The sequence below is a fragment of the Marmota monax genome, unplaced genomic scaffold (assembly GCF_021218885.2).
Source record: "Marmota monax isolate L192 unplaced genomic scaffold, Marmota_monax_Labrador192_F-V1.1 WCK01_AAM20220418_F8-fsc00018, whole genome shotgun sequence".
NCBI lineage: Eukaryota > Metazoa > Chordata > Mammalia > Rodentia > Sciuridae > Marmota > Marmota monax.
In genome coordinates, this window is record NW_026692201.1 from 1,584,500 (window position 1) to 1,612,172 (window position 27,673).

The following is a 27,673-nucleotide window of genomic DNA, read 5'->3' on the forward strand; positions in this document are numbered from 1 at the left end:
TTCTAACCCTTTCTTTCAATTCAGAATTTTCTGTTCACTAATGTCCACTTCTAACCTATACCAGCACAAGGGGATTTCTTTCATGGAAAGAAATCCTAAACCTTTCTCTTTTGGACTTAGCTGCTACACTTCCTTTGGGAGAAAATTTACTAAGCTGAATTGTATAATTGATACTGGTGTTGAGAATTGGGTTTGAGTCCTGTTCACCCTGTGTTGAAGACTGAACGCTAGTCCTGTTCCCTGGTGTTGAAGATTGAACACCTGAGAAACACTGATGCAAGGGCAAAAGGGTTTTATTTAAAGGATAGAACAGAGAGAGAATCCTCTGCAGCAGGGGCTGAGTCCAAGTTGGTGCCTGAGGGAGTGGAAGTGTCCTCCCCTTTTATAGATTTTAGATTTCCTTTCTTCTTATGCCTCCTCCTCCTCTTATCTTGTTATGAGACAGAAAGGTGGAGTGACCAAGGAGGAAAATGGAGGCAAGTAACCTTGGCAATAGGTTGGAGGAGGGGGAAGTGCCCTGGGAGTATTAGCATTTTATTTCCTTTTGAATCAGCCCCCATCTTCCTGACCTATTCATTCATTACCCACACTGATTGTCCTTTTGCCCTCCCCCCCACTATCTTGTTTTACCCAATGGTTTAAAATATTTCTGAAGTTTGAGTGTTCAAATTTTGTTACTATCAGCCTACTTCTCAATGTAAGTGTGAACTTCATTTACTTAAGTAAAGAATATCTGTATATTCATATAGAATATTCATTTTTAAATTCTAGTCAAAGAGCTTTTTGGGGGGGTGGGAGTGGGGAGAGGTGCTGGGGATCAAACCTTGCACATGCCAGAAATGACTCTACCACTGAGCTAGATCCAAGTCCTGAAGAGCTTTTAATTATAAGAGTAATGATATAAGAACTTTCTTCAAATAAAGTATATTTGGTGCTTTTCTATCATAAATATATCTTTTTTGGCATCACATATGGATTCATTCTTACCAACTTCATAGATTTGGGTAAATTAACATCTCCAGTTTTTATGTTAATCTGCAGATTGGGGCTTTTAGTATCTATTCATCTACCTGCATATCTATGGGATTGTTAATGTGAGAATTTGAGTTAATGTATGTAAAATACCTCAACAACAATAACTAGTGCAGAGTTACAGAGGGGAAAAATACAGCTCCCTCACCAAAACACCAACTCATAACTTTTATCTGTATAGTCAATTAGTTATATTAGAGAATGTAGAGTCTTAAAACTGAGAAGAAATAAAACCTCCTTTGTTCCTTCTGAATTCTCTAAGGATCTATGCCTGATATGTTGGTTCCTAGAAAATATTATTTTTCTGCTCTTTTATTTCAGAACCAAAGTTTGGATAAGAAAAATTAGCAGTATTTTAGCACTATTAATGCTTTTAGAAAATGTATTAACAACAACAGCATTACTATATTTCAACATGTAACATTTCAGATTTTATGCCATTTTTTTTTTTTTGGCAAAATAGTAGGGTACAATCATTATGTGAAGATTTTTTTAAAAAATTGTGCTTGGTATTACTTAAAAATCATTTATTCCTAAACTGACTTTAGTGCAATACTAGAAGCACAGAATAATCATGAATATATATGTTAAAATTGAATAGTCTAAATTCATATACATCATTTCTTCATAACAGTTTAGCAAACATTTTTGGGCCTGTAAAAATAAAATTTAAATAACACATCAGTTGTTAATGATTTGTGCATTATATAGCCTAAATATTACATTAGATAGTCTAAATATTACACTTGAAAACATTTATTACAGTGTTGCTAAATATGGCCTTAAATTTAATCTCAGCCAAGTGAGACAGGTACACCTGTAATCCCAGTGGTTTGGGAGGCTGAGGAGGAGAATGGGGGGTTCAAAGCCACTCAGTGAGACCCTGTCTTTAAATAAATAATACAAAATAAGGCTGGGGATGTGACTCAGTGGTCAGGTACCCCTGAGTTAAATCCCCGGAACCGCTCCCCTAAAAAATGAGTTAATCTTGTGTTCACCACTATGTGATCTAGGTTTTATTATCTGACATGCTGTCTTCAGCACCACTCAGTAAGTTGTGTTTACCTTTAGTATGGCAGTGCTGTAAACAAACCATGCAAACCAGCAGCTTTTGGAAATAATATTGACAATACACCATGGGCTGAGAATTCTAGGCTTCAGGTCCTCATTCTGTGAGAAGACAAATTCAAATCTATATGCCACTGGTTAATGAATTACTGCTGTGTTTGCCTTTTAATCCATATAAGATACAGAATTATACCCATAGGACAGTTTTACAATAAAAGTTTATAAATCAATTTTTGGACTGAAGAAACAGGTGTGACCATTATGAGGTAGTGATGATTATGTGGTGAAATACAGTAATAATTGAGTATTTTCTCTGTGTCAGGAACTCCTCTAAACTCTGCACATGAATTTTATCATTTAATCGTCACAGTTCTGTAAGGTAGGGGCTCTTACCAGCCTTCATGTATAGACATTATATGGTGGCAGAGACTTTGAAAACCTTGGTCAAGGTCACCCAGCTTGTAAGCAGGTGAGACAGCATTGAAACTTGGTAATAAGGCTCCAGAGAATGTGCTCCTATCTATGTCAATTGATAGAAGGACATTCTATGTGCCTTTCCCCACTAATTGAAATGATGTAGTCTTCATGATTCAAATCATCCTTTGATTGCTATCATTACAGTTATTCTCAAGAAATAAATGAAATTGTTCTCTTTTCCAGTTATATCCTTGTTAAATATTTTACATTTCTAACTTATACTCAAAGAAATTTTTATAATTTGTGTATCATGTCTAAGACATTTATTCATTTAATCATTCCTCTATCCAATATTCATTGAAAGGAGCTTTCTGTGTGCTTGACATTATTTCTAGGTTTTTATCTCTTGTGACTAAATGCATGTATAGTTGATTATAATTCCATTTTCAGTGTTTCAAGACATCAATTAAAAATACCTTAATGTACATTATTACCAGTCTAAAATTTTTTTTTCAAAACCATTTTTCCTATGTATTGTTTTGCTTTGAAGAGAATGCAACATCCAAACTAGGACCTTATTATGCAAATATATTAGAAAATTGTTAATTAATTATGAAATAATATTTGCCTTTTAAAAGTAGCTCACATAATCTACTAAATGAGAAGGGCATATCTGAATGTATCAGTGGGGAAAATAAAAAATACCGAGTACAGTGCTTATCTTTAGTATTAGTTATTTGGGGGGGGGGTGTTTCTATTTTGCTTTTCCTATAGAAATCATCTGTTGAGATAGTATTTGGTTTTTAATAAATTACAAATTATAATAAACTGTATTGCCAATTTTAATACAAAATGATTATGTAATTTCATTTTTTTAACTCGGTTTTATTATGGCAAAGAATTTATGGGTTTTAAACGTCTAGAGTCTGACCATTGGAAGCTATTTTATTTTCTCTTTTTGTTTATAGCACGAAGGAATAGCACTGACCCAGCAGATTTGGACAATGTACAACAGCACAAGGTATATCTGAGTTTAGTAATAAACATTTTTATAGGGATGCAACTGCTAGTTATTTTATAGATTATCAAAGGGAAAAGAAAGTGCTGAAGCATTAGTCAGCAATAGTGACTTCAGTTTTTATTGTATGACACTTTGGATAATTACATGAGAATCAGAGAGTTCTAGGTTATTAGTTTGAGAAGAAATTGAGTAAATGTAGCATATCTGGTTACACTAATGTATTGGTAGCCATTTCCTTTGTTTTTTTTTTCTTCATGGAGGCTGAGGTTTATCAACCACATTGAATTTCCTCTGGTCTAAGCACAGTACAAGAGTCAAAGGTGTCAGCCCATCCCTTCAAACTTACATGGTGGGTGGTTACTCTTCATCTGGTACTTGAGTTGTGGCGAGTGCAATGAAGCAGTGTTCCCATTTTAATCTAAGCAGCTCACAATAAACTCTTTCTATAAAAGACCAGTTTAAGATTATATCTCTCTTCTAGTTTTTAAAGCCCCTTTTCTACTTCCCTGCCTATATTTCTCCCAGATAGCAGAGGAAGAAACTCTCCTAATTCTAGCTCTAGCTATATAACAGTTGGGAGAGGAGAATGTTTCTAAAGCATTCTTGTAAAACTTCCTTGTGAAGGAAACTTTGTTCTGATTAGTTTAAAAGCCTATTAAAATTAAGTAGATTAAAATGTTGTTTATATTTAGTAAAATAAATAGTGCTAAATACTGGCAAAAAGGAATTAAAATGAACATAGAAAATAAAAATTAGAACACATACTGAGCCTAAGCCTTTCTTCTGTAGTCTAGCTCTTTTGAAATATCAGGTTAGCTATATTCCAGCAGGCCCTGTGGTTAGACCCAATGATACAATTGAATGGAATAGTAGTTTCATTTATCAAAAATTGAGATTAAATTGAGTATAGATGTACAATTAAAAAATAACACTTATGTATATTTTGTTTCTATAGAAACCAAAATTCAGTTCTGAAAATCACATTGGGTTTGTTTGTAATGAAAATTCTGACAAACAAAAACCAGAACATGTAGAAGTCAATAAAAGAAGCAAAGAGAATTTATTTTTAAATGAAAAACATATATATGAACATTACCAAAAAGATACCAAACCCACAAAATTTGGTAATTCCAGGCGTAAAAAATCAACTGTTGACCAAATACACTCTACAGGACGCAGTAAGGTCAGTCTCCATAAAGACAAAGGAATCAGCACAAATGTGTCCAAGGGTAAAAGAAGAAGAAACACAATACATAAAAGGACTCATGTGGATGATGGAGACTGCCATTCAGGACAGACAATAGCTGTCTCTTCTTCCAGGAGAATAAACAGAGTGGCTATTCCTCAGCAGCATATTCTCCAAACCCCTAATGATCTTCCAGAAGAATCATGTGAACCTTCCAGTCCTACTCTGTCAAGCCTGAAAAATGCATTAGATAATAATATCGAGACTTACTCCATGTCCAAAGAAATACATACCCCCAGTCTGGATTTGTCAAATAGTCCAGAAATGCATTTCTTGGAGTTACAATCCACTGGCCAACCTGAAACTATTTCTTTCTCAGGACTTAGAGTATGTAAAGAAATCAAGTTACCACTTATTACTGAAGATCAGCAGCTTCATGCTCACCAAGAACAACACTGTAGCCCTTATAAATTTCATGAATATATTAACTCAAATAAAAAAAAAGAGCGCTTTAATAAATGGGAAAATTCTTTCCTAACCTTTATAAAGGAAAATTTTGATAATGATAATGATTGCTACACTTCCGAGAAGACTGTAACATCTGAAAAGGTGGTATGTTCTAAAGAACGTAAAAGCCACTGTAATTGTGAGGAGAACTTAACGAATAGAAAAGAAATGGATTTTCAACAGCTTTTACTATCTGAAGACCATTTTTCACAGGAGAAGGCATTAAACAGTCTAACCACACTTCAACAAGAGGAAGTTATTCATTTTTCTGATTCAGATAGTGCAGTCATTTTTGATAAACATATTGCAAATCATGTACAATGCATGTATGGAGCATCTTTTGATCACTCACATGGCAATCCTGAGCAAACTTCCAAGGCTTATACAAGAACACTTTCAATACATGAAGTTTCAAAGGTGACTAGTCATGTGGAGCTAGTAGAAAAGCCTCAGGATAATAGCCCCAGAGAACCAACTCCTTTAATGAATCAGACAGAAAAACATATTGTGGAAAGGGTGTGTATAGAAAAGAAACAAGACACTAAAGGGAATGATACTAAAAAATGCCAAATTACAAGTTCTTCAAACAAGCCTTTCCCCACAGTTGACCATTCTCAAGGAGTACAAATAACTAAAGTTGAAAAAAAGAGGCAAGACCTTACAGAGAGTGAGCCCATGCATAATATAGATTTTCATTCTACTGACAATATGAATAAAGAAATGAACATCATCTCACAATCTATTAATCAAGTAGAAGAGAAGAAAAATTCTCACAAATCAGGTATTAGTAGTATCGCTCAATTTGTACACATTTTCTATAGATTTACTTTATAGAAATTTCCAAATGAATTTCACTTAATCTATGCCCAACAAACAGCAGTGAGGCCACATGGGTCATGATTTGGAATGCTGCTAAGCCTGATAGTTAAGTAATAGTGTTTATTTTGAAAGCAAACATTATCATCAAAGGTGGTTGTTAAGCTGATGTTGAAAGAAGCTAATAAGCAGTTGTCTGTCAGTTTTTGTGTTTCTCCACAGTACAGCACTTTTTTAGTATCAGGAAACCTAGCAGCATTAAAAATTTTTTTTTTAGTTATGTATGGACGCAATGCCTTTATTTATTGATTGATTGATTAATTTTTTTATTATTAGTTGTTCACAACATTACATAGCTCTTGACATATCATATTTCATACATTTGATTCAAGTGGGTTATGAACTCCCTTTTTTACCCCGTATACAGATTGCAGAATCACATCGGTTATACATACTGCCATACTAGTATCTGTTGTATTCTGCTGCCCTTCCTATCCTCTACTATCCCCCCTCCCCTCCCCTCCCCTCCCATCTTCTCTCTCTACCCCATCTACTGTAATTCATTTCTCTCCCTTGTTTTTTTTTCCCTTTCCCCTTGCTTCCTCTTATATGCAATTTTGTATAACGATGAGGGTCTCCTTCCATTTCCATGCAATTTCCCTTCTCTCTCCCTTTCCCTCCCACCTCTTCTCCCTGTTTAATGTTAATCTTCTTCTCATGCTCTTCCTCCCTACTCTGTTCTTAGTTGCTCTCCTTATATCAAAGAAGACATTTGGCATTTGTTTTTTTATTTATTTTTATGCAGTGCTGAGGATTGAACCCAGTGCCTCACACATGCTAGGCAAGTGCTCTACCACTGATCTATAGTCCCATCCCCCCAACAACATTTTCATAGCAGGAAATTATTAGCTCTGATGATTGCAGCCATTGATTGTAATTGCAACCAGCAAACTATGCTTTGTTACATAAAAATATTTTTAAAGTCTTCTATTCTCTTTTAAACAGTTCAGCTTGAAACAAACTAAAGTACGAATTTTTTGTTGTTGTCATGTAATTTATAAGGAGAACTACAGTACTGATACTGTAAAATGTTGTGTTTCAGATGAAGAATTAACTAATGATATCAATGTAGATGAAAGAGCTATAAGAAATTGTGAGGATGAAAAAGAAAAAATGAATACAGAAACTTACATGTCTCCTAATATCCAAGAACATAAAAAAGGTCAGAATTTCAGAAACAGACAAAATTTCTTGAAAGTTACCTACAACCAAGGTTTGCAAATTGTTTTGTTAAAAGTTATATAATTAAGCCCAGTGGTTTACTTCAAAGAATTTCTGAACAATCAGTTATACCGTTTACTTTTTTTAGCTATTCACTAAGTTATAAGATTATTTCATTTATATTTGTTGTTAAGGCACCACTTGAGAATTTATTAGTCTTCAGATATGTTCTTGTCATATTTCTGATTATGATTTCTAGTTCTGTTAGAGTAGGTAAAATAAGCAGCAGTAGTTTTTGCTCCAAAGTTATACAACTACCTTTTTTGCTACAAAACCACTGAGAACAAAGTAATAGGATTTGTACCATTCACAGTGAGAATCATAGGAGAAATTTTTCAATTCAAACTTGCACATTATGGACCCACCATTTTAGCTGTTTTATAGTTTTAAAATCCCCCTCCCTCCCTCCCTCTCTCTCTCTCTCTCTCTCTCTCTCTCTCAGTTTGTGCTTTATTACTTCCTCCTCTATTTATATAGTACTTTAAAATATATTTTATTATCATTTTAGCATGAATTGGGAAGAAATGGGAGAGAAACATATGATCTGTCCATTCATTTTCGTTCCAGTATAAAGGTGTAACTTGCACTGCAAAGGAAAGATTTTTTAAAAAAAAAAAATCTTTGGACAATAATATTATACTGAATTTTTTGTAGTGAATTTTTTTATGATACAAAAATAAAGAACCCAGTAGGCCACAGTTTGGTACTTGGTAGCTTACTGTAATAAGAGCATACCCACTTAGACATAGAATAGCTATAGAAAGCAAATTTTTATAATATAACTTATTGTTCTAAGAAAAATGCTATCTGTTGCTAAAAAACTACTGAAGAGTGAGATGATGTAAAACTGAAAGAAGTTTATTTGTTTTAATCAAGTGTGTGTTGTCCAACTGCTGGAATGAATGCAAATTAATATGTTCAGGTGCTCTGTTATTTCTTCACAAGTTATACTTTAAAGCAGTAGCAGCAGCACTAATATTAATTGATGTATGTTTTTGTGTAATATACTTGCTTAGAATAGTTTGAAGAAGTTGTTATGTATTTTCCAAGATCCTTAATAATCAACATTTGGCAAAAAGGTAGTTTTGAGTTTTGTTTGGCAAATTTACAGAAATGAAGAAAGCTGGGATCAATAAGAGGAATGTCAGAGGGGAAAGCCGCCTTCATTTGGCTGCCAGAAGAGGAAATCTGTCCCTAGTGAAAGTTCTAATAGAATCAGGAGCTGATGTGAATCTAAAAGATAATGCAGGTTTGGATCTTATTTTTTTCTTCTCCCCCCCCCCCTTTTTTTTTGGTGCTGGGGATTGAACCGAGGGCCTTGTGCATGCCAGCAAGCACTCTACCAACTGAGCTATATCCCCAGTCCTTGGATCCTTTTAATTTAATTGCTTTTATAATTTGATCTCACTGAAATACTCATTTTATTCCCCACCCATTTTGATCCTGGATGAGTGTTTGAACACATTTTTATATTATAGTGTTTATTTAGTTGAATGGTAAGATTAATTGTTGCTAAAATATTTCTCCTTTTTTGCATCCATTTGAGAGCATTAAAAAGAGGTGTACAGAATGGGGAGTAAAGGGAGTGAGACCTTTTATTTGGAAGTCTTAATTCTGTTCCCTAGCTTTGTAGCAAAGGCAAAATAGTCCTATTTTTCTGTCCCTTCTTCTCTTTCCTCCTCCATTTATACTGTTTGCTTCTCTTTCACATTTTTATTCTAAACCTTCATTTAAAAAATGAGACTTCTGCGGGATGTGGTGGCACACGTCTGCAATTCCAACAGTTTGGGAGGTTGAGATGGGAGAATCACAAGTACAAAACCAACCTCAGCAACTTACTGAGGCCCTGAGCAACTCAATGAGACCCCATCTCTAAGTAAAATATAAAAAATGGCTGGGAATGTGGCTCAGTGGTTAAGTGCCCCTGCGTTCAATACCTGGTACCAAAAACAAAAATAAAAACCAGGATCAGCTATTAAAACCAGAGCCTATTTGAATACACAATTTCATCTAGTAGGCCACATAATAAATCTTTTAAAAAAAATGAAACTTCTTAAATTTTTGCTTATAAACAAAATAATCTTGTGTAAAGAATTCCAGAGGGGGTTGGGGTTATGGCTCAGCGGTAGAGCGCTCGGCTAGCATGTGAGAGACCTTGGGTTCAATCCTCAGCACCACAAAAAAAATAAATAAAAAATTAAAGGTATTGACAATCACAACTGAAAAATAAATATTAAAAAAAATTCCAGAGGGAAAGCACAAAGGTTGATCAAGTCAGATGTCATTTTAAAGAGAATTGTGATAATGCAAAGATAAAAATAGGCAAGTCAGATATTTTTATATCTGAGTTGAAGCAAATTGAAATAATTTGCATTTATCTGGTCCCATTCTATTTTACATTCTGTTGAGTCTTCTTTTTTGGCACATATTGTATCAACAATATTAATGAAGTGTGATCAATTTGTTTTCAAAACTGAAACACATTTTAAGGCCATAGTTTTCAGCATTATTTATTGTCCAATATTTAGTATATACATGCTTCAAAATAGATATTATTTCTACTAAGGCAAAAAAAAGAAATAAAGATATTACATGAGGGCGTGGGTTGTGGCTCAGCGGTAGAGTGCTCGCCTCGCACATGTGAAACCCTGGGTTGGATCCTCAGCACCACATAAAAATAAATAAATAAACAAAATAAAAATATTGTGCCCATGTATAACTAAAATAAATAAAAAGATATTACATGAATGTTGGTCTGTAAGGAGCAGATTGTTGTTGTGGTTGTTTTTTCTTTCTAGGTTCGACACCACTTCATGAGGCATCTAATGAAGGATTTAATGATATAATTGTAGAGTTGTTAAAAGCTGGTACTAATGTTAATTGTGAGAATATAGATGGAATTCTGCCCTTACATGATGCTGTTGCAAGCAATCATTTAAAGGTACAGTGGATGTCATATTTAAGTTCCTATTACTTAGGATAATGAGTGAATAAAATTAGGATATTTTAAATTGAGAATTAAAGTGATTCCCTAAATTAACAAATGATTTTAAAACCTGCTAAAGGGCTGGGGTTGTGGCTCAGGGGTAGAACACTCTCGTAGCATGTGCGAGACTCTGAGTTCGATCCTTAGCACCACATAAAGATAAGTATATAAAGATATTGTGTTCATCTACAACTAAAAAATATTTTAAAAAAATAAAACTTGCTAAAGTTACAAATGAAGATATACTGTATATGGATTGGAAAATATATGTCTTAATGAATTATTTTTTATATTTATCACAGTGCATGTAAGTCAAAAGAAAACACATTCTGTATAAATCCAGCATGTTTCATGTTGGGGTAAAACATGAGTTGCTTGTTTCTTGAGGGTTTGTTATATCTTCCTTGTTTTTCTCTTCAGGCAGTCATAGTAAAAATAACACAAGAGAAGATTACTTGGATCATTATTTGGGTAACACAGAATTTCTGATATAGACTTTGAAACTCTTTAGATTTTTAAACTAACCTTTTTGTTTGGCAGTCTTCCTAGATTTTTCTCCCTAGAAAACTTGTTGTTATCAGTGACACTATAGACTTCAGGAATAATTATTGGTTTTGAAAATACAGTTAAGGACAGTACCACAACCAACAATAGCAATGTAAAACCAGGATTTATAGAAAAAATTTCTTGGATCCCTCTTGAGTATCTGTTTATCTGTCTCTTGATATTTTTAAGAGCCTTGTGACTTTAATTTTGTAAAAGTGTTCCTACTGCTTTCAGCCAAAGTGTAGTCATGTGAAGGAATAGTATCATCAAATTTATGATTTACAGATATAAGAGATGTGAGCTAATGATTAAGAATGAGATGATAGTAAGTAGGTTTATGTTCATTGTGACTTTTTTTTACCAAAATAAACTTTTTGGCCTTTAAGATATTTAAAGTTAAAAAATAATACACAAATTCTCAAGGCTGTGTGGTTCTGAAATGGAAGAAAGCAAACAGAAAGAGTCAATGAAGTGACAAACCTACTACTTAGTACAGGGAAAAGGCCACTTAGTTTGAAACCACTTAAATATAGATCAGAATTTCTTAGTGGGAAAATCAGGGTTTTGGACATTATTCTGAAAAATGGCATCTTAAAAAAAAAGTTAATTCTCATATTTTTGTTGGGGGTCACCAACATCATCCCTACATTTAGAGGCATGTTAGAAGTATTAGTACAAAAAGACCAGGATGAACGCAAACTTCACAAATCAGTTCAGCACTTTATTCAGGAATGAAGTTCACACAGGAGCAGGAGATGCAGGGACGAAATGACGCCATGGTGGGACCCACTTTCCTGGTGGAAAATGAGCCCCCAAACAAATAAAGGGCCTGGGCTTATATAGATATTCTGAGAGGTGGTCTAGTGAGCATATCAACTTTCTTTGGGCACCTGGGAATTTGGAGTTTGTTCTATCATCAGTGAAGGAGTCAGTTTTAGTGCTTAGGAATTTAGGATTTGTTTTATGGGGCAAAATGGGAGGGAGTCTAGGGTCAGTGGTCAGTTTCTGGAATTTATTATACTGGACTTGATGGAAGGGCTGGGGTCAGTGGTTGGTATCTGGAAAGGATTTGTTTGCAGAAGGGTTAATGCTTTGGCCTCTTTGCAGAGACTGCCCTTCCAGGTTTGATGGACACCTTTTCTGCAGGGTTTGTTTTATCACCAGGAAAGAATATATTGGGAAAGGTTCAATGCTCTCAATGTATAACTTTCCTTCTCACTCCCATTTCCCCGGGTCTCACTACTTTGGGGGTTTGTTATTTTCCATATCTAATAAGAAGGACTTCTAGAACTTGGTATATAGTTGTTCTTATGGCTAAGATTTGTAACAGCAATGTAGTAAGGATACATATTTGGGTCATAAGAGAAAATGACGAAAGGAATATGGAGTATCTATGTGAAAGCTTTCTTATGCGCTCCTCTTTGTAAGGGATCACACAGAGCTTACTCCCCACAGCAGTGAAAATCTAGGAATATGTATGCAATATTTCTGGCCATGAAAGCCCATGAGAGACTCAACGTCCAAGAATTTTTTTGTAGGCAAGCTGCGCTTGCTTACCGGGTAGCAAAATTCCAGACTCCCAGAAGAATATACCACATTGTTGTGTAAATAGCTTAAACATAGTGAGCTACTATCAGGCAGTTTTATATTAGTGGTATGGTACTGCTTACCAGTCAAGTTCATTGATGGCAGCTAACAACCAACCTTGAAAGTGACCTGCTGCGTTAACACATTTCTGAACATTATTTACTGACAGTTCCTGACTTAACAGTTTGACTTTATGATGGTAAAAAAGCAACAGAAAACCATATTCAGATTTTGAATTTTGGTCCTTTCTTGGTGTAGCAGTATGTGCTATGATATATTGTCTTGATACTGGGTAGCCACATTTCCCTTTACATAATCACAAAGGTAAACAATAATACTTTTTAGTGGACTATGTTGCTATGATGTTTGGTAGATTAAGTGTATTAAAGGCATTTTAATTATACTATTTTCAACTTAATTATATATTGGGATGTATAACCCATCATAATTCAATTTAGTTCTAATTAAAACATACTAATTTCTTAAACAGCTTAATTGCTGTTATAAAATGTTTCAGGCCTGATTTTTTTTTTTTTGGCAAAATTGTATGATAGCACCTACGACATTCTTATAGTTTTTTTTTTTTTCTTTTTTGGGGGAGTACCAAGGATTGAACTCAGGGGCATTCAACCACTTAGCCACATCCCAGCCCGATTTTGTATTTTATTTAGAGACAGGGTCTCACTACTGAGTTGTTTAAGGCCTCAATAAATTGCTGAGGCTGGCGTTGAACTCATGATCCTTCTGTCTCAGCCTCTGAAGCCACTGAGACTACAGGTATGTGCCACTGCACCCAGTCCTTACAGTTAATTTTTGCATTGTGGTCTCAAGAAAAATTTCTTTTCAAAATTTTAAGAACAATCATAAGTTTTTTTCTAGGTCATCTATTAGTTCTTTCATATTCAAACCATTGTAATTTTGCTTTTGTTAAGCTGTCAGTTTCTTACTCATCAGTGTCTTTACGGTGCTTCAGACACTTATCCAACATTATTTTAATGTATGACTGGAGAAAAATCCAACATCTTTCCTTTTTTACTTTGAAATCAACTTGAAGTATATTTTCATTTTATTTTTGACTATTTACAAAGTCAGTAACCAGTAGTAAACAAGTTAGGGGAAAGATATTGACATAGTATATGGGATAGATACCATATAATAAGCAAAAAGAGATGTTCTATTTGGGTCAGTTTTATAGGTGGTCTTAATTAGTGAGAATTTTCCTATTTTTAAAGACTCTGTCTTTCCTCATAGCAATTTGGTGATTTCAGGGAACTGAATAATGATTACTCAGATATAGAGGGTCTTCTGTAAAAAATGAACATTAGGAACAGAAAATTAACCACAGGAGATATCAAAAGGGAAGCTTAGTGTAATGGATAAAACACTGAAATAATATTGGAAAACTTATATTCTAAACCTAATTCTACTGCTTGAGAAAGACATTTTTTTTTCTTTATCCCTGAAACAAAGAATTTGATTAAGTACTATAGCCACTATACACATGTAGTTATTTAAGTTCCTTAAAATTTCACCCACATTCCTCCCTTTTTCTTCTTCCTCCCCCTTAACCTTCTATCCCCTTCCACAACTTCACTGATCTACTATTTTCATTGGATTCCCCATTTTCCCCCTTACTTTGTTCTAGTCTCTGCATATGAAAAAACATTTTCAACCTTTGACTTTCTGAGTTTGGCTTACTTCAATAAAGCATGATGTTCTCTAGTTTCATCCATTTGCCAGCAAATGCCATAATTTCATTCTTTTTTATGGCTGAGTAAAATTTCATTGTATGTATATACCATATTATCCATTCATCTGTTGACAGGTACCTGGGCCAATTCCATAACTTGGCTATTATGTATTGCACTGGTACAAACATTGATGTACTTTTATCACTACAGTATACTGATTTTACTTCTTTTGGATAAATACCAAGGAATGGGACAACTGGATCATATGATGGTTCCATTCTACATTGCTTTTCAAACTGGTTATACTAATTTGCAGTCCCATCAACAAGCTATGAGTGTATCTTTTTCCCCACATTCTTGGCAGCATTTATTATAATTTGTATTCTTTTTTTTTATTGTTGGTTGTTCAAAACATTACATAGTTCTTGATATATCATGTTTCACACTTTGCTTCAAGTGGGTTATGAACTCCCATTTTTAGCCCATATACAGATTGCAGAATCACATCAGTTACACATCCATTGATTTACATATTGCCATACTAGTGACTGTCGTGTTCTGCTAACTTTCCTATCCTCTACTATCCCCCCTCCCCTCCCCTCCCCTCCCCTCTTCTCTCTCTACCCCCTCTACTGACCTTCATTTCTCCCCCTTGTATTATTTTTCCCTTTCCCCTCATTTCCTCTTGTATGTTCTTTTGTATAACCCTGAGGGTCTCCTTCCATTTCCATGCAATTTCCCTTTTCTCTCCCTTTCCCTCCCACCTCTCATCTCTGTTTAATGTTAATCTTCTTCTCATGCTCTTCGTCCCTACTCTGTTCTTAGTTACTCTCCTTATATCAAAGAAGACATTTGGCATTTGTTTTTTAGGGATTGGCTAGCTTCACTTAGCATAATCTGCTCTAGTGCCATCCATTTCCCTGCAAATTCTATGATTTTGTCATTTTTTAATGCAGAGTAATACTCCATTGTGTATAAATGCCACATTTTTTTAATCCATTCGTCTATTGAAGGGCATCTGGGTTGGTTCCACAGTCTTGCTATTGTGAATTGAGCTGCTATGAACATCGATGTAGCAGTGTCCCTGTAGCATGCTCTTTTTAGGTCTTTAGGGAATAGACCAAGAAGGGGAATAGCTGGGTGAAATGGTGGCTCCATTCCCAGCTTTCCAAGAAATCTCCATACTGCTTTCCAAATTGGCTGCAGCAATTTGCAGTCCCACCAGAAATGTACAAGTGTACCCTTTTCCCCACATCCTCGCCAGCACTTGTTGTTGTTTGACTTCATAATGGCTGCCAATCTTACTGGAGTGAGATGGTATCTTAGGGTGGTTTTGATTTGCATTTCTCTGACTGCTAGAGATGGTGAGCATTTTTTCATGTACTTGTTGATTGATTGTATGTCCTCCTCTGAGAAGTGTCTGTTCAGGTCCTTGGCCCATTTGTTGATTGGGTTGTTTGTTATCTTATTGTCTAATTTTTGGAGTTCTTTGTATACTCTGGATATTAGGGCTCTATCTGAAGTGTGAGGAGTAAAGATTTGTTCCCAGGATGTAGGCTCTCTATTTACCTCTCTTATTGTTTCTTTAGCTGAGAAAAAACTTTTTAGTTTGAGTAAATCCCATTTGTTGATTCTAGTTATTAACTTTTGTGCTATGGGTGTCCTATTGAGGAATTTGGAGCCCGACCCCACAGTATGGAGATCGTAGCCAACTTTTTCTTCTATCAGACGGCGCGTCTCTGATTTGATATCAAGCTCCTTGATCCATTTTGAATTCACTTTTGTGCATGGCGAGAGAAAGGGATTCAGTTTCATTTTGTTGCATATGGATTTCCAGTTTTCCCAGCACCATTTGTTGAAGATGCTATCCTTCCTCCATTGCATGCTTTTAGCCCCTTTATCAAATATAAGATAGTTGTAGTTTTGTGGATTGGTTTCTGTGTCCTCTATTCTGTACCATTGGTCCACCCACCTGTTTTGGTACCAGTACCATGCTGTTTTTGTTACTATTGCTCTGTAGTATAGTTTGAAGTCTGGTATCGCTATACCACCTGATTCACACTTCCTGCTTAGCATTGTTTTTGCTATTCTGGGTCTTTTATTTTTCCATATGAATTTCATGATTGCTTTCTCTATTTCTACAAGAAATGCCGTTGGGATTTTGATTGGCATTGCATTAAACCTATAGAGAACTTTTGGTAATATCGCCATTTTGATGATGTTAGTTCTGCCTATCCATGAACAGGGTATATTTTTCCGTCTTCTAAGATCTTCTTCTATTTCTCTCTTTAGGGTTCTGTAGTTTTCATTGTATAAGTCTTTCACCTCTTTTGTTAGGTTGATTCCCAAGTATTTTATTTTTTTTCAAGATATTTTGAATGGAGTGGTTGTCCTCATTTCCATTTCAGAGGATTTGTCGCTGATATACAGGAATGCCTTTGATTTATGCGTGTTGATTTTATATCCTGCCACTTTGCTGAATTCATTTATTAGCTCTAATAGTTTCTTTGTAGAGCCTTTTGGGTCTGCTAGGTATAGAATCATATCATCTGCAAATAGTGATAATTTAAGTTCTTCTTTTCCTATTTTTATGCCTTTAATTTCTTTCGTCTGTCTAATTGCTCTGGCCAGCGTTTCGAGAACTATGTTGAACAGAAGTGGTGAAAGAGGGCATCCCTGTCTTGTTCCAGATTTTAGAGGGAATGCCTTCAATTTTTCTCCATTCAGAATGATGCTAGCCTGAGGCTTAGCATAGATTGCTTTTACAATATTGAGGTATGTTCCTGTTATCCCTAGTTTTTCTAGAGTTTTGAACATAAAGGGATGCTGTACTTTGTCGAATGCTTTTTCCGCATCTATCGAGATGATCATATGGTTCTTATTTTTAAGTCTATTGATGTGGTGAATAACATTTATTGATTTCCGTATATTGAACCAGCCTTGCATCCCAGGGATGAATCCTACTTGATCATGGTGCACAATTTTTTTGATATGTTTTTGTATCCGATTCGCCAGAATTTTATTGAGGATTTTTGCATCTAGGTTCATTAGAGATATTGGTCTGAAGTTTTCTTTCTTTGAAGTGTCTTTGTCTGGTTTAGGTATCAGGGTGATGTTGGCCTCGTAGAATGAATTTGGAAGTTCTCCCTCTTTTTCTATTTCCTGAAGTAGCTTGAAAAGTATTGGTATTAGTTCCTCTTTAAAGGTTTTGTAAAATTCTGCTGTATACCCATCCGGTCCTGGGCTTTTCTTAGTTGGTAGTCTTTTGATGGTTTCTTCTATTTCCTCGATTGATATTGGTCTGTTTAGGTTTTCTATATCCTCCTGACTCAATCTGGGCAGATCATATGACTTAAGAAATTTATCTATGCCTTCACTATCTTCTAATTTATTGGAGTATAAGGATTCAAAATAATTTTTGATTATCTTCTGTATTTCTGAAGTGTCTGTTGTGATATTGCCTTTTTCATCCCGTATGCTAGTAATTTGAGTTCTCTCTCTTCTTCTCTTCGCTAGCATGGCTAAGGGTCTGTCGATTTTGTTTATTTTTTCAAAGAACCAACTTTTAGTTTTGTCAATTTTTTCAATTGTTTCTTTTGTTTCGATTTCATTAATTTCAGCTCTGATTTTCATTATTTCTTGCCTTCTACTTCTTTTGCTGTTGTTTTGCTCTTCTTTTTCAAGGATTTTGAGATGAAGTATGAGATCATTTATTTGTTGGTTTTTTTTTTTTTAAGGAATGAACTCCAAGCAATGAATTTTCCTCTTAGAACTGCTTTCAATGTGTCCCATAGATTCCGATATGTTGTGTCTGTGTTTTCATTAATCTCTAAGAATTTTTTAATTTCCTCCTTGATGTCTTCTATAACCCATTGATCATTCAGTAACCTATTGTTCATTCTCCAAGTGATGTATTCTTTTTCCTTCCTTCTTTTATCGTTGATTTTCAGTTCCATTCCATTATGATCAGATAGGATGCATGGTATTATCTCTGCTCCTTTATATTGTCTAAGAGTTGCCCTGTGACATAATATATGATCTATTTTTGAGAAGGATCCATGTGCTGCTGAGAAAAAAGTGTAACTGCTTGATGTTGGGTGGTATATTCTATATATGTCAATTAAGTCTAGGTTATTAATTGTGTTATTGAGTTCTATAGTTTCCTTATTCAACTTTTGTTTGGAAGATCTGTCCAGTGGTGAGAGGTGTGTTGAAGTCTCCCATGATTATTGTATGGTGGTCTATTAGACTCTTGAACTTGAGAAGAGTTTGTTTGATAAACATAGCTGCACCATTGTTTGGGGCATATATATTTATGATTGTTATGTCTTGTTGGTGTATGGTTCCCTTAAGCAGTATGTAGTGTCCCTCTTTATCCCTTTTGATTAACTTTGGCTTGAAATCTATTTTATTTGATATGAGTATGGACACACCTGCTTGTTTCCGAAGTCCATATGAGTGATATGATTTTTCCCAACCTTTCACCTTCAGCCTATGTATGTCTTTTCCTATCAAATGTGTCTCCTGTAGGCAGCATATTGTTGGGTCTTGTTTTGTGATCCATTCTACTAGCCTGTGTCTCTTAATTGGTGAGTTTAAGCCATTAACATTTAGGGTTATTATTGAGATATGGGTTATTGTTCCAGCCATATTTGTTTATTTATGTTACTAAACATGGTTTGTTTTCCTCTTTGATTATCCCCCCCCCTTTACTGTCCTACCTCCCACTGTTGGTTTTCATTGTTATTTTCCATTTCCTCTTCCTGTAATGTTTTGCTGAGGATGTTTTGAAGAGATAGTTTTCTAGCTGCATATTCTTTTAACTTTTGTTTGTCGTGGAAGGTTTTAATTTCATCTTCCATCCTGAAGCTTAATTTCGCTGGATACACAATTCTTGGTTGGAACCCATTTTCTTTCAGTGTTTGAAATATGTTATTCCAGGATCTTCTAGCTTTCAGAGTCTGTGTTGAAAGATCAGCTGTTATCCTGATTGGCTTGCCCCTAAATGTAATCTGCTTCCTTTCTCTTGTAGCTTTTAAAATTCTCTCCTTATTCTGTATGTTGGGCATCTTCATTATAATGTGTCTAGGTGTGGATCTCTTATAAATTTGCACATTCGGCGTCCTGTAGGCTTCTAGAATTTGGGATTCTGTCTCATTCTTCAAATCTGGGAAGTTTTCTCGTATTATTCCATTGAATAAATTGCTCATTCCTTTGGTATGGAGTTCTATACGTTCCTGTATCCCAATGACTCTTAAGTTTGGTCTCTTAATGTTATCCCATATTTCTTGGATGTTCTGCTCATGGTTTCTTAACAGTCTTGCTGAGCTGTCTATGTTCTTTTCCAGTTGAAATACTTTGTCTTCATTGTCTGATGTTCTATCTTCTAAGTGTTCTACTCTGCTGGTAGTATTCTCCATTGAGTTTTTAAGTTGGTTTATTGCTTCCTGCATTTCTAGGATTTCTGTTTGTTTGTTTTTTATAACCTCTATCTCCCTGTATAGTTGATCCTTTGCTTCCTGGATTTGTTTGTGTAATTCCTTGTCGAAGTGATCTTTCATTGTCTGATTTTGCTGTCTAATGTCTTCCTTGATACTCCAGATCATCTGAAGCATATATATCCTGAATTCTTTATCTGACATTCCATCTGCTGCAGCTGTTACCTCTTCTAAAGTTGAGTTGACCTGCATTGCTTGTAGTCCTTTCTTTCCTTGTCTTTTCATACTGCTTGCGTTTCTTTCTTCTTGGTGAAACTGTTGTGTTTTTGAAATTTTTCCCCCCGTATATATTTATATTGCTCTTGTATAGTTGAAAAGTCTCCCTTGCAGGTGCGGGCGGGGGCTCTGCTCTGCCCCTCCTCCAATTGGTGTGAGGTGTCTACTACGCCCGCGGACCCCTGGGCCTGATCCGCCGTTCTGTTGCAGGTCTGCCTACCTCGCAGGTGGGGGCGAAGGCTCTGCCCTGCCCCTCCTACCACGCCCGGGGACCGCTAGGCCTGATCTGCAGGTTGGTCGCCGGTCTGCCCACCTTGCGGGCACGGGTGTCAGTTCCGCTCCGCCCCCACTCCAATTGGGGTCACTTGACCACCACACAGGCGGGCCGCTGGGCCTGATCTGGGCGCGGGCGAAGGCTCTGCTCTGCCCCTACTCCAGTTGTGGTGAAGTGTGTACCACGCCTGCAGACCGCTGGGCCTGATCTACAGGTTGGTCGCAGGTCTGCCTACCTTGCGGGCGCGGGCGGCGGCCCCGCTCCTCCCCTCTGGCTCGATGACAAAGCGAGAGAGACTCGGGTATCTGTGACTCACCCTCCCTATCAGGGGACCAACTGTTTCCGTCGCCGCTGGCACCGATGAAGTTCTCTCCTCGGCCGCTCTCCGATGACATCAGATCTCTGCCATGCTGGCATCCCCTGTTCTATGGCTGAATCCCATTTTCTTCTCTTCCAATAGGCGGAGCTGTGCCCTCTGAGCCGAGCTTCTGCCCTCTATGTGCTGACAGAAATCCCTGTACGGTGGCTCCTGGGAGTCCCTCAGTCCTGTTAGTCCAGAGCCCTTTCACTTATCCGGCCCCTCCCCCTGTTCCTCCTCCCAGCCAGCCAGCCAGGTCCTGTTCACCAGAGGCGGTTCCCCAAGGATCTGATTACACTTGCAGCCCCACCGCGTGTCCTATATCCCGAACGATGAACACCCTCTCTGTCATTCATCTAAGCCCCAGTGCTGTGGTGGGGTGATCTGGGAACCAACAGTTTAATTTTTCCGGACCCCTTTGGTGGGCACGCCCCTAGAAACTGGCGGCTAAGATCTTGGGTGTGGCCGCTGGTGTTAAGGGGAGGTGGGGATCTGGAATCCCCTCTGCTTCCCTACAGACACGCCCCCGGAGAGATTCCCGAGGTTTCCTGGCTGCTTGTATCTGGAGCGGGTGGAAGTCACACACGTGCTAACGTGGATTCCACTGGGAAGGAATTCTGTTGGCGGAACTCTGATGATGTCACCACTCTGCTATGGCAGGCCCCAGGCTCCTTGCCTGAGTGTCCGAAGGGAGGGGTGGGACTGGTCTGTCTCTGGTTGGTTTCAGCTCCCGGTTCGCTATTTCACGAAGGCTTGGCGAGAGACCTCTTCCTAGAGTCCCTGCACCGCTCCTGCTGCGCTGCGCCTCGGAGGCTATCCGCCCTGACGCGGGGGCCGGGTGCAGGCAGCTGACAGTCGCCGAGTTGCGCGGGCAGCGGCTGGTGGGTCTGGACCTCTGCGCTGCGTGGCGGAGATTCACTCGTCTAGCGCAGACTGTCACCTCCAAAAATCCTACCAATTCCCGGCCGGTCTCTCTTTAGTGGAATTTTGCTAGGAGTTTCTCAGCAGGTCGAATCTAAGCGTATCCATGCGTCTCTCTAACCTCGTTGTTGAGGAGGTACTGAAAGCGCTGCCTCCCCTCTCGCCGCCATGTTGGATCTATAATTTGTATTCTTGATGGTATCTTTCTAATTGGAGTGAGATGAACTCTCAATGTAGTTTAGATTTGAATTTCTCTGATCTCTAATGATATTGAACATTTTTTTCATATATTTGTTGGCTCTTTGTATTTCTTCTTTGAGAAGTATCCATTTAGTTCTTTTTGCCCATTTACTGATTATATTATTTGGGAGGGTTTTTTTTTTTACTTCTTTATTATATTCTTAATGTTATCTCCTACTAAAGGAGTTACTGTCAAAGAAAGTGAACCCCAACATTATGTATAACTGTGATGTACTAATGAAAACATTAAAAATTGCTTAAAATTAATTAAAATTAAAAATCTGTTCTTCAGCTGCATAGCCACATTTCAAGTGCAAAACACCTACATGTGGTAAGTGATGGCTATATTGGATAATATAGAATATTTTCATTGTCACAGAAGATTCTATAGGACAGTTCTGATCTGGAGCAGAGTTAAGCATATATTCTGTAAAAGATGAGATATACACATTTTTTATTTTCTGGATTACACAGTCTGTTGCAGCTATTCAACGGCTGTTGTAGTTCATAAGCAGCCATAGATAATATGTAAATGAATGTGGCTCTGCCAAAATAAAACTTTTTTTTTACCAAATCAGGCATTTGGCTCCCAAACTATACTTTGTTGATCCTTAATCTAGAGGTTCATTTCTCTTCACCTAAATTTATGCTTTTATCAACAAATGTGCAAGGATTCCAATTTCTCTATATCCTTTATTTTTTAAAGAGTTTTTCTTTTTCTTTTTTTTTTTTTTTGTTTTTGTAGTGTGGAGAATTCTAGGTTGACAAGTTTCCAACTATGCTATCCTCAATATAAAGACATAGGGACAAGAGGGAGAAAGTCAGAACAAAGCAAGCCAATATATATAATATGATATAATCAAACTTTGCTTTTGGAGTAACTTTCTGTGTCTGCATCTTATTTATATTAATTAATTCATTAATATGTAGTGTTGGGGATTGAACCCATGGCCTCACACATACTAGAGCAGGTCTCTATTACTGAGCTAACTTTGCAGCCCTTTATTACTTTTATTTTAAGGAGAGATATTATATTTGAAAAAAAAAACAGTGGTATTTTAATTCTCTTGACATTGATGTATTGCCAGCATCTTGCCTCATATCTTTATTAACTCCATATATATGACAGTTGTTCTATCATTGACTTGTTTGTTCTGACTTTCTCCATCTTGTCCCTATTTCTTTATAGTGAGGTAGGATAGCATTGTTGTAAACTTGTCAACCTAGAATTCTATACCCTATCAAAAAATCTTTTAAAAATAAAGGATATGGAGAAATTGGAACCTTGTACATTGCTCATAAAAGCATAAAATGATGCAGTTTTTTGTGGAAAACATTTTCAAAATGTTAAACATAAAGTTACCATATTAACCAATAGTTCTCCTCCTAAATATCTACACATGAGAACTGAAAACATATGTTCCCATAATACTTGTACATGAATGTACATAGTGATATATAAGAGCCAGCAAGTAAAAATAACTCAAATGTCTATCAGTTGATGAATGAATGTATAAAAAAATGGTGTCCTTTTTTGGCATTAGGGATTGAACCCAGGGGTGCTTAACCACTGGCACACATCCCCAATTCTTTTTATTTTATATATGTATTTATAAGAAAGTTTTTATTTTTAAAAGAGTTTTAAAACTTTGAAAACATCGTGCTAAGTGAAAAGCCAGATGTAAAAGATCACATACTATATGATTCTGTTTATATGTAGGGTCTATAATAAGCAAATATGTATAGACAGAGACTAGATTATTGCTTGCCAGGGGGAAGGAAGAGAAGGAAATGAATGAATACTAGATGATATGGAGTTTCTTTTTTGGGGGAAAATTGTTCTAGAATTAGAAAGTGGTGATAGTTACACAACCTGTGAACATACTAAAATTCACTGAATTATATGCTGTAAGAGATTGAATTTCATGGTATGTGAATTATCTTAATTTTTTTTAAATGAAGATGGAATACAGACCTTTTTAGACCAGCAGGAGCTAAGGGAATTTATTTCCAAATGAGTGCATTAAAATATTAAAGTAAATTCTGCAGGCAGAAAGAAGAGAATACTAGAAAAAAATTTAGATTTATAAAAGAATAAAATATGTGGGTTAAAAAGTACTTTCCTTATTCTATTAAAAGAAATTTGGTTACTTAAAATAAAAATAATATTGCATTGTGGAGCTTAATTATTTAATTAAAACAAAAAATAAGAGTAACACAAAGACATGAATGGGAGAAATGGAAAGTATTCTGTTGTAAGGTTCTTAAAATACACAAAATGGTTTATTCTTATCTTAAAATAGGTGTGGTAACTGAAATATATATATTGAAAATCCTGGAGCAATCACATAAAAATAATAAAGGTATAGATCAGACAATAGAGATAAAATATCCAATTCAAAAGAAGTAGAGAAAATAGGCAAAATAAACAGCAGGCCCCTCCTCTTCAAATTTTCATTGATCTCAAAGTTAACAAAGATGAAAGTTGATTCTTTGAAGAGATTAACAAAATTCATAAGCCTTTAGTCAGATTTTAAATAAGGTCAAGCTGAGGACTGAGCCATTAACACATGTTAGAGAGACATTTCAGAGCCTAACTATAACATTGCTCCAGTTAAAAGGCAGACATTGTCAGGTAGACAGAGAAGCAAGACAAAATTAAATGCAGTCTACAGGAAGCTCACTCTGTTCAATATAAAGACATAGAGAAGTTAAAAGTAAAATTAAGGGAAAAGATACACAAAGAATAATAAAAATGAAAAATATCTCTGGTAATTTAAGACAAAGTGATTTTCAAAGTCTGTAGTATTGCCAAAAATAAAGAGAAACATTTCATAATAATAAGGGAACAATTCAGTAGGAGGACATATCAGTTTAAAAATGTGTACACACAAAATTAAATTTCAAATACATGAAGAAAATGCTGATAGAATTGAAAATAAAATAAATTCATAATCATACCTGGAGATTTCAGTTATTTCAGAGAGTAATGGAAAAAGTATACACTCTGGTTATAGAAGTTTTGAACAGCATTAGTAACCAGTATATCTCTGACATTTGTTGAAGATGCCAATAACAATAGTATACTCTTTCAAGTATTCACAGACCACTGACCAACATAGACATATCCAGGGCCATAAAACAAGTTTCAATAAATTTAAGAAACTTGAAATCATACAAAATACATTCTGTAACCAAAGTGGTATGCAACTATTAATCAATAAACAAAAAATGTCTGTAAAATTTCCAAATGCAAAGAAATTTAAATATAAACTTCTTAATAACTAATAGTTCCCAAAAGAAATCATAAGGAAAAATCAGAAAATATTTTAAACTGAATTAAAATAACACAATATAAAAAAGCATAAAAATTATGAATGCAGCTAAAGCAATAAGTACTTTGATGGAAATGAAAAACTTAAACTGCCCTTTTCTTTAATTAAAAAATATACAAAGTAAGTGATCTAGATTCCATCTTAATATGCTTAAAAAAATAAAAAGACAAAGTAAATAGAACAGAAATCAATGAAATATAAAATAGATACAGTTAACAAAGATGAAAATTGATTCTTTGAAAAGATTTACAAAATTCATAAGCCTTTAGTCAGATTTTAAATAAGACACACATTACTTAAAATAGAAATCAATGGATATTACTAAATTATGCAGTATTAAAGAGTTAATAAAGGGCTATTATTATAACTTATGCTAATAAATTGGACAACTTAAATTAAAGATGGGTAACTTTCTTGAAAGAAACTAACAAAACTTGCTCACAAAGAAAGAATTCTTGTGACCCTCTGTAAAAGAAAATGAATTTATAGTTTTAAAACCTTTTTACAAATTCCAGGCTCAAGTGGCTTCACTGATAAATTTCACCAAATACTTGAGGAAGAAACAAAAGGAGGTCTAATACAAACTCTTCCAGAAAAGTAAAAAGGATACATTTCACAACTGATTTTACAAGGCTAGTATTATTTTAATACCAAGACCAGGAGAAGGCATTACAAGTAAACAAAACTACAGACTAATATACCTTAAGAACATACATGCAAAAATTGTTAAAATATTAATAAGTTGAATCCAGTGATATTTACAAATATAACATGATTACTTGGAGTTTATCTTAGACTATAAGATTAGTTTAAAATAAATAAATAAACCTGTTATCAACACACAAAAAAATTAGTTTAATATTGGCAATTAATGGAATTTTTCAAATTAAGTAAGTAAAATACAGAATTATATTATCATTTCAATACACGCAGAAAAGGCATTTGAAAAAAAATTACTTGTGATTGAAATAAAGAAGCTCTCTGCCAACCTAGAGAAGCGAACTTCCTCAGTCTAGTAAAGAGCACCTTCAAAAAACCGCAGGGTTAATAATGAAAAACTGAATGTTTTTTTTTCTTAATATTAGAAATATGACAAATATGTCTGTATTTATCCCTTCTAATCAACATTATACTGAAGGTTTTACCCAGTATAATAATAATAGAAGAAAAAGGGCATGGGCTGGGGGAGGTGCAAGGAGAATGTACATCCAGTTTGGCAAGAAAAAAGTGAAGCTGTTGTTATTTCATATAACATGACAAAAACTGTTTCATATGAAATTTTGCAAAAAGAACCACAAGAACTAGTAAGTGATTCTAACAAGAATTCATTGTATTTCTATATACCAAGAGTGAATGATTAAAAATTGAAATTTTTAAAATACCATTTATAGTTATATCAAAAATATTGGAAGCTTAAAACCTTTATACTGTAATGAGAGAAATTAAAGAAGACTTAAATAAATGGAAAGATACATACCATGATCATGGCTTGAAAAACTAAAAAAAATATTGCTAGCATGTCAGTTTCACCCAAATTCTTCTAGAGATTCAATGCAAATTTGATCAAAATCCCAACAGGAATTTTTGTAGATATTGATAATGTAATTCTAGAATTTATATGAAAATCAAGAGAACTTAAAACAACTGAGGCAGTTTTGAAAAAGAACAATATTAAAAACTTAACACTGCCTCTAGTGTGCATAGATACTCCGTAGCTAGAGCAATGACGAAGTAGTGACTTACATAATAAGTTAGACTAGGTTTTCTCAACCTTGGCACTACTGACATTTGGGCCTGGATACTTTTTTTGTTGTGAAGTACTGTCCTATAATTTAGAGGCATCTCTGACTTCTACTCACTAGATGTCAACAACACCTCTAACCCTCATTTGTGACCCTCAGAAACATCTCCAGACATTGCTGAATGTGTCCTAGAGGACAAAATCATCACCCTTTATGAACCACTGAGTTTTATATATAGAACAATTAAACAGAATAAAGCATCTAGAAACAGACCCCCAAATACATGGTCAATTGATTTTTGACAGTAGTACAAAGGCAGGTTCAATAGATGGAAGGACAAAGGATACTCTTTCAACAAATGGAGTTAAGATGTTTAGATTTCCATTTGCAAAAAAAATGAAACACTTTAAAAGCATAGACCTAAATGAAATAGTGAAAATAATCTCCTGAAAGAAAATTTGATGATTTTGAGGTAGGAAAAAATTCCTGAAATAGGGTATAAGAGGCATGAACTTAGACAATAAAATTAAAAAATTTCTTCAAAGACATTATTAAAATAAAAGGTCAGGTCTCTCAGATTGGAAGAAAACATCTCCTGAATCATGTATCTGATAAATAATCTGTATCTAGAATGTATGAAGAATTCTTTGAACTCAATAACATGACCAACAACCCAATAAAAACTGGGCAAGAGATTTCAATAGCCACTTTATCCAAGAAAGTATATGAATGGCAAATAAGGCTTAGAAAGATGATTCATTTGTCAGATACCTTTATATACCAACTGGAATGGCTAAAATTAAAATGCCTGACAATACCAAATACTATAGAGTTATTTAAGTCTTACAGAGTACTAGTAAAAGTACAAAATGATATACTTGAGAAAACAGTTTGGTAAATTTTTATTACATTATTTTTTTAATTTTAGTTTTAGGTGGACACAATATCTTT

The 27,673-nt window shown here is 35.2% G+C and overlaps 1 protein-coding gene across 1 annotated transcript in view; it reads left to right on the top strand.

Annotated features, from left to right (window-relative positions):
* The window catches only part of Ankrd31 (ankyrin repeat domain 31), a 189,519-nt gene that overhangs the window by 104,415 nt on the left and 57,431 nt on the right, over positions 1 to 27,673 (top strand). Inside the window, exons 13-17 of the mRNA XM_058574096.1 lie at positions 3,486 to 3,538; positions 4,494 to 6,012; positions 7,150 to 7,269; positions 8,440 to 8,577; positions 10,127 to 10,269. Coding sequence (XP_058430079.1) covers positions 3,486 to 3,538; positions 4,494 to 6,012; positions 7,150 to 7,269; positions 8,440 to 8,577; positions 10,127 to 10,269 — 1,973 coding nt within the window. The remainder of the gene's footprint in view (positions 1 to 3,485; positions 3,539 to 4,493; positions 6,013 to 7,149; positions 7,270 to 8,439; positions 8,578 to 10,126; positions 10,270 to 27,673) is intronic.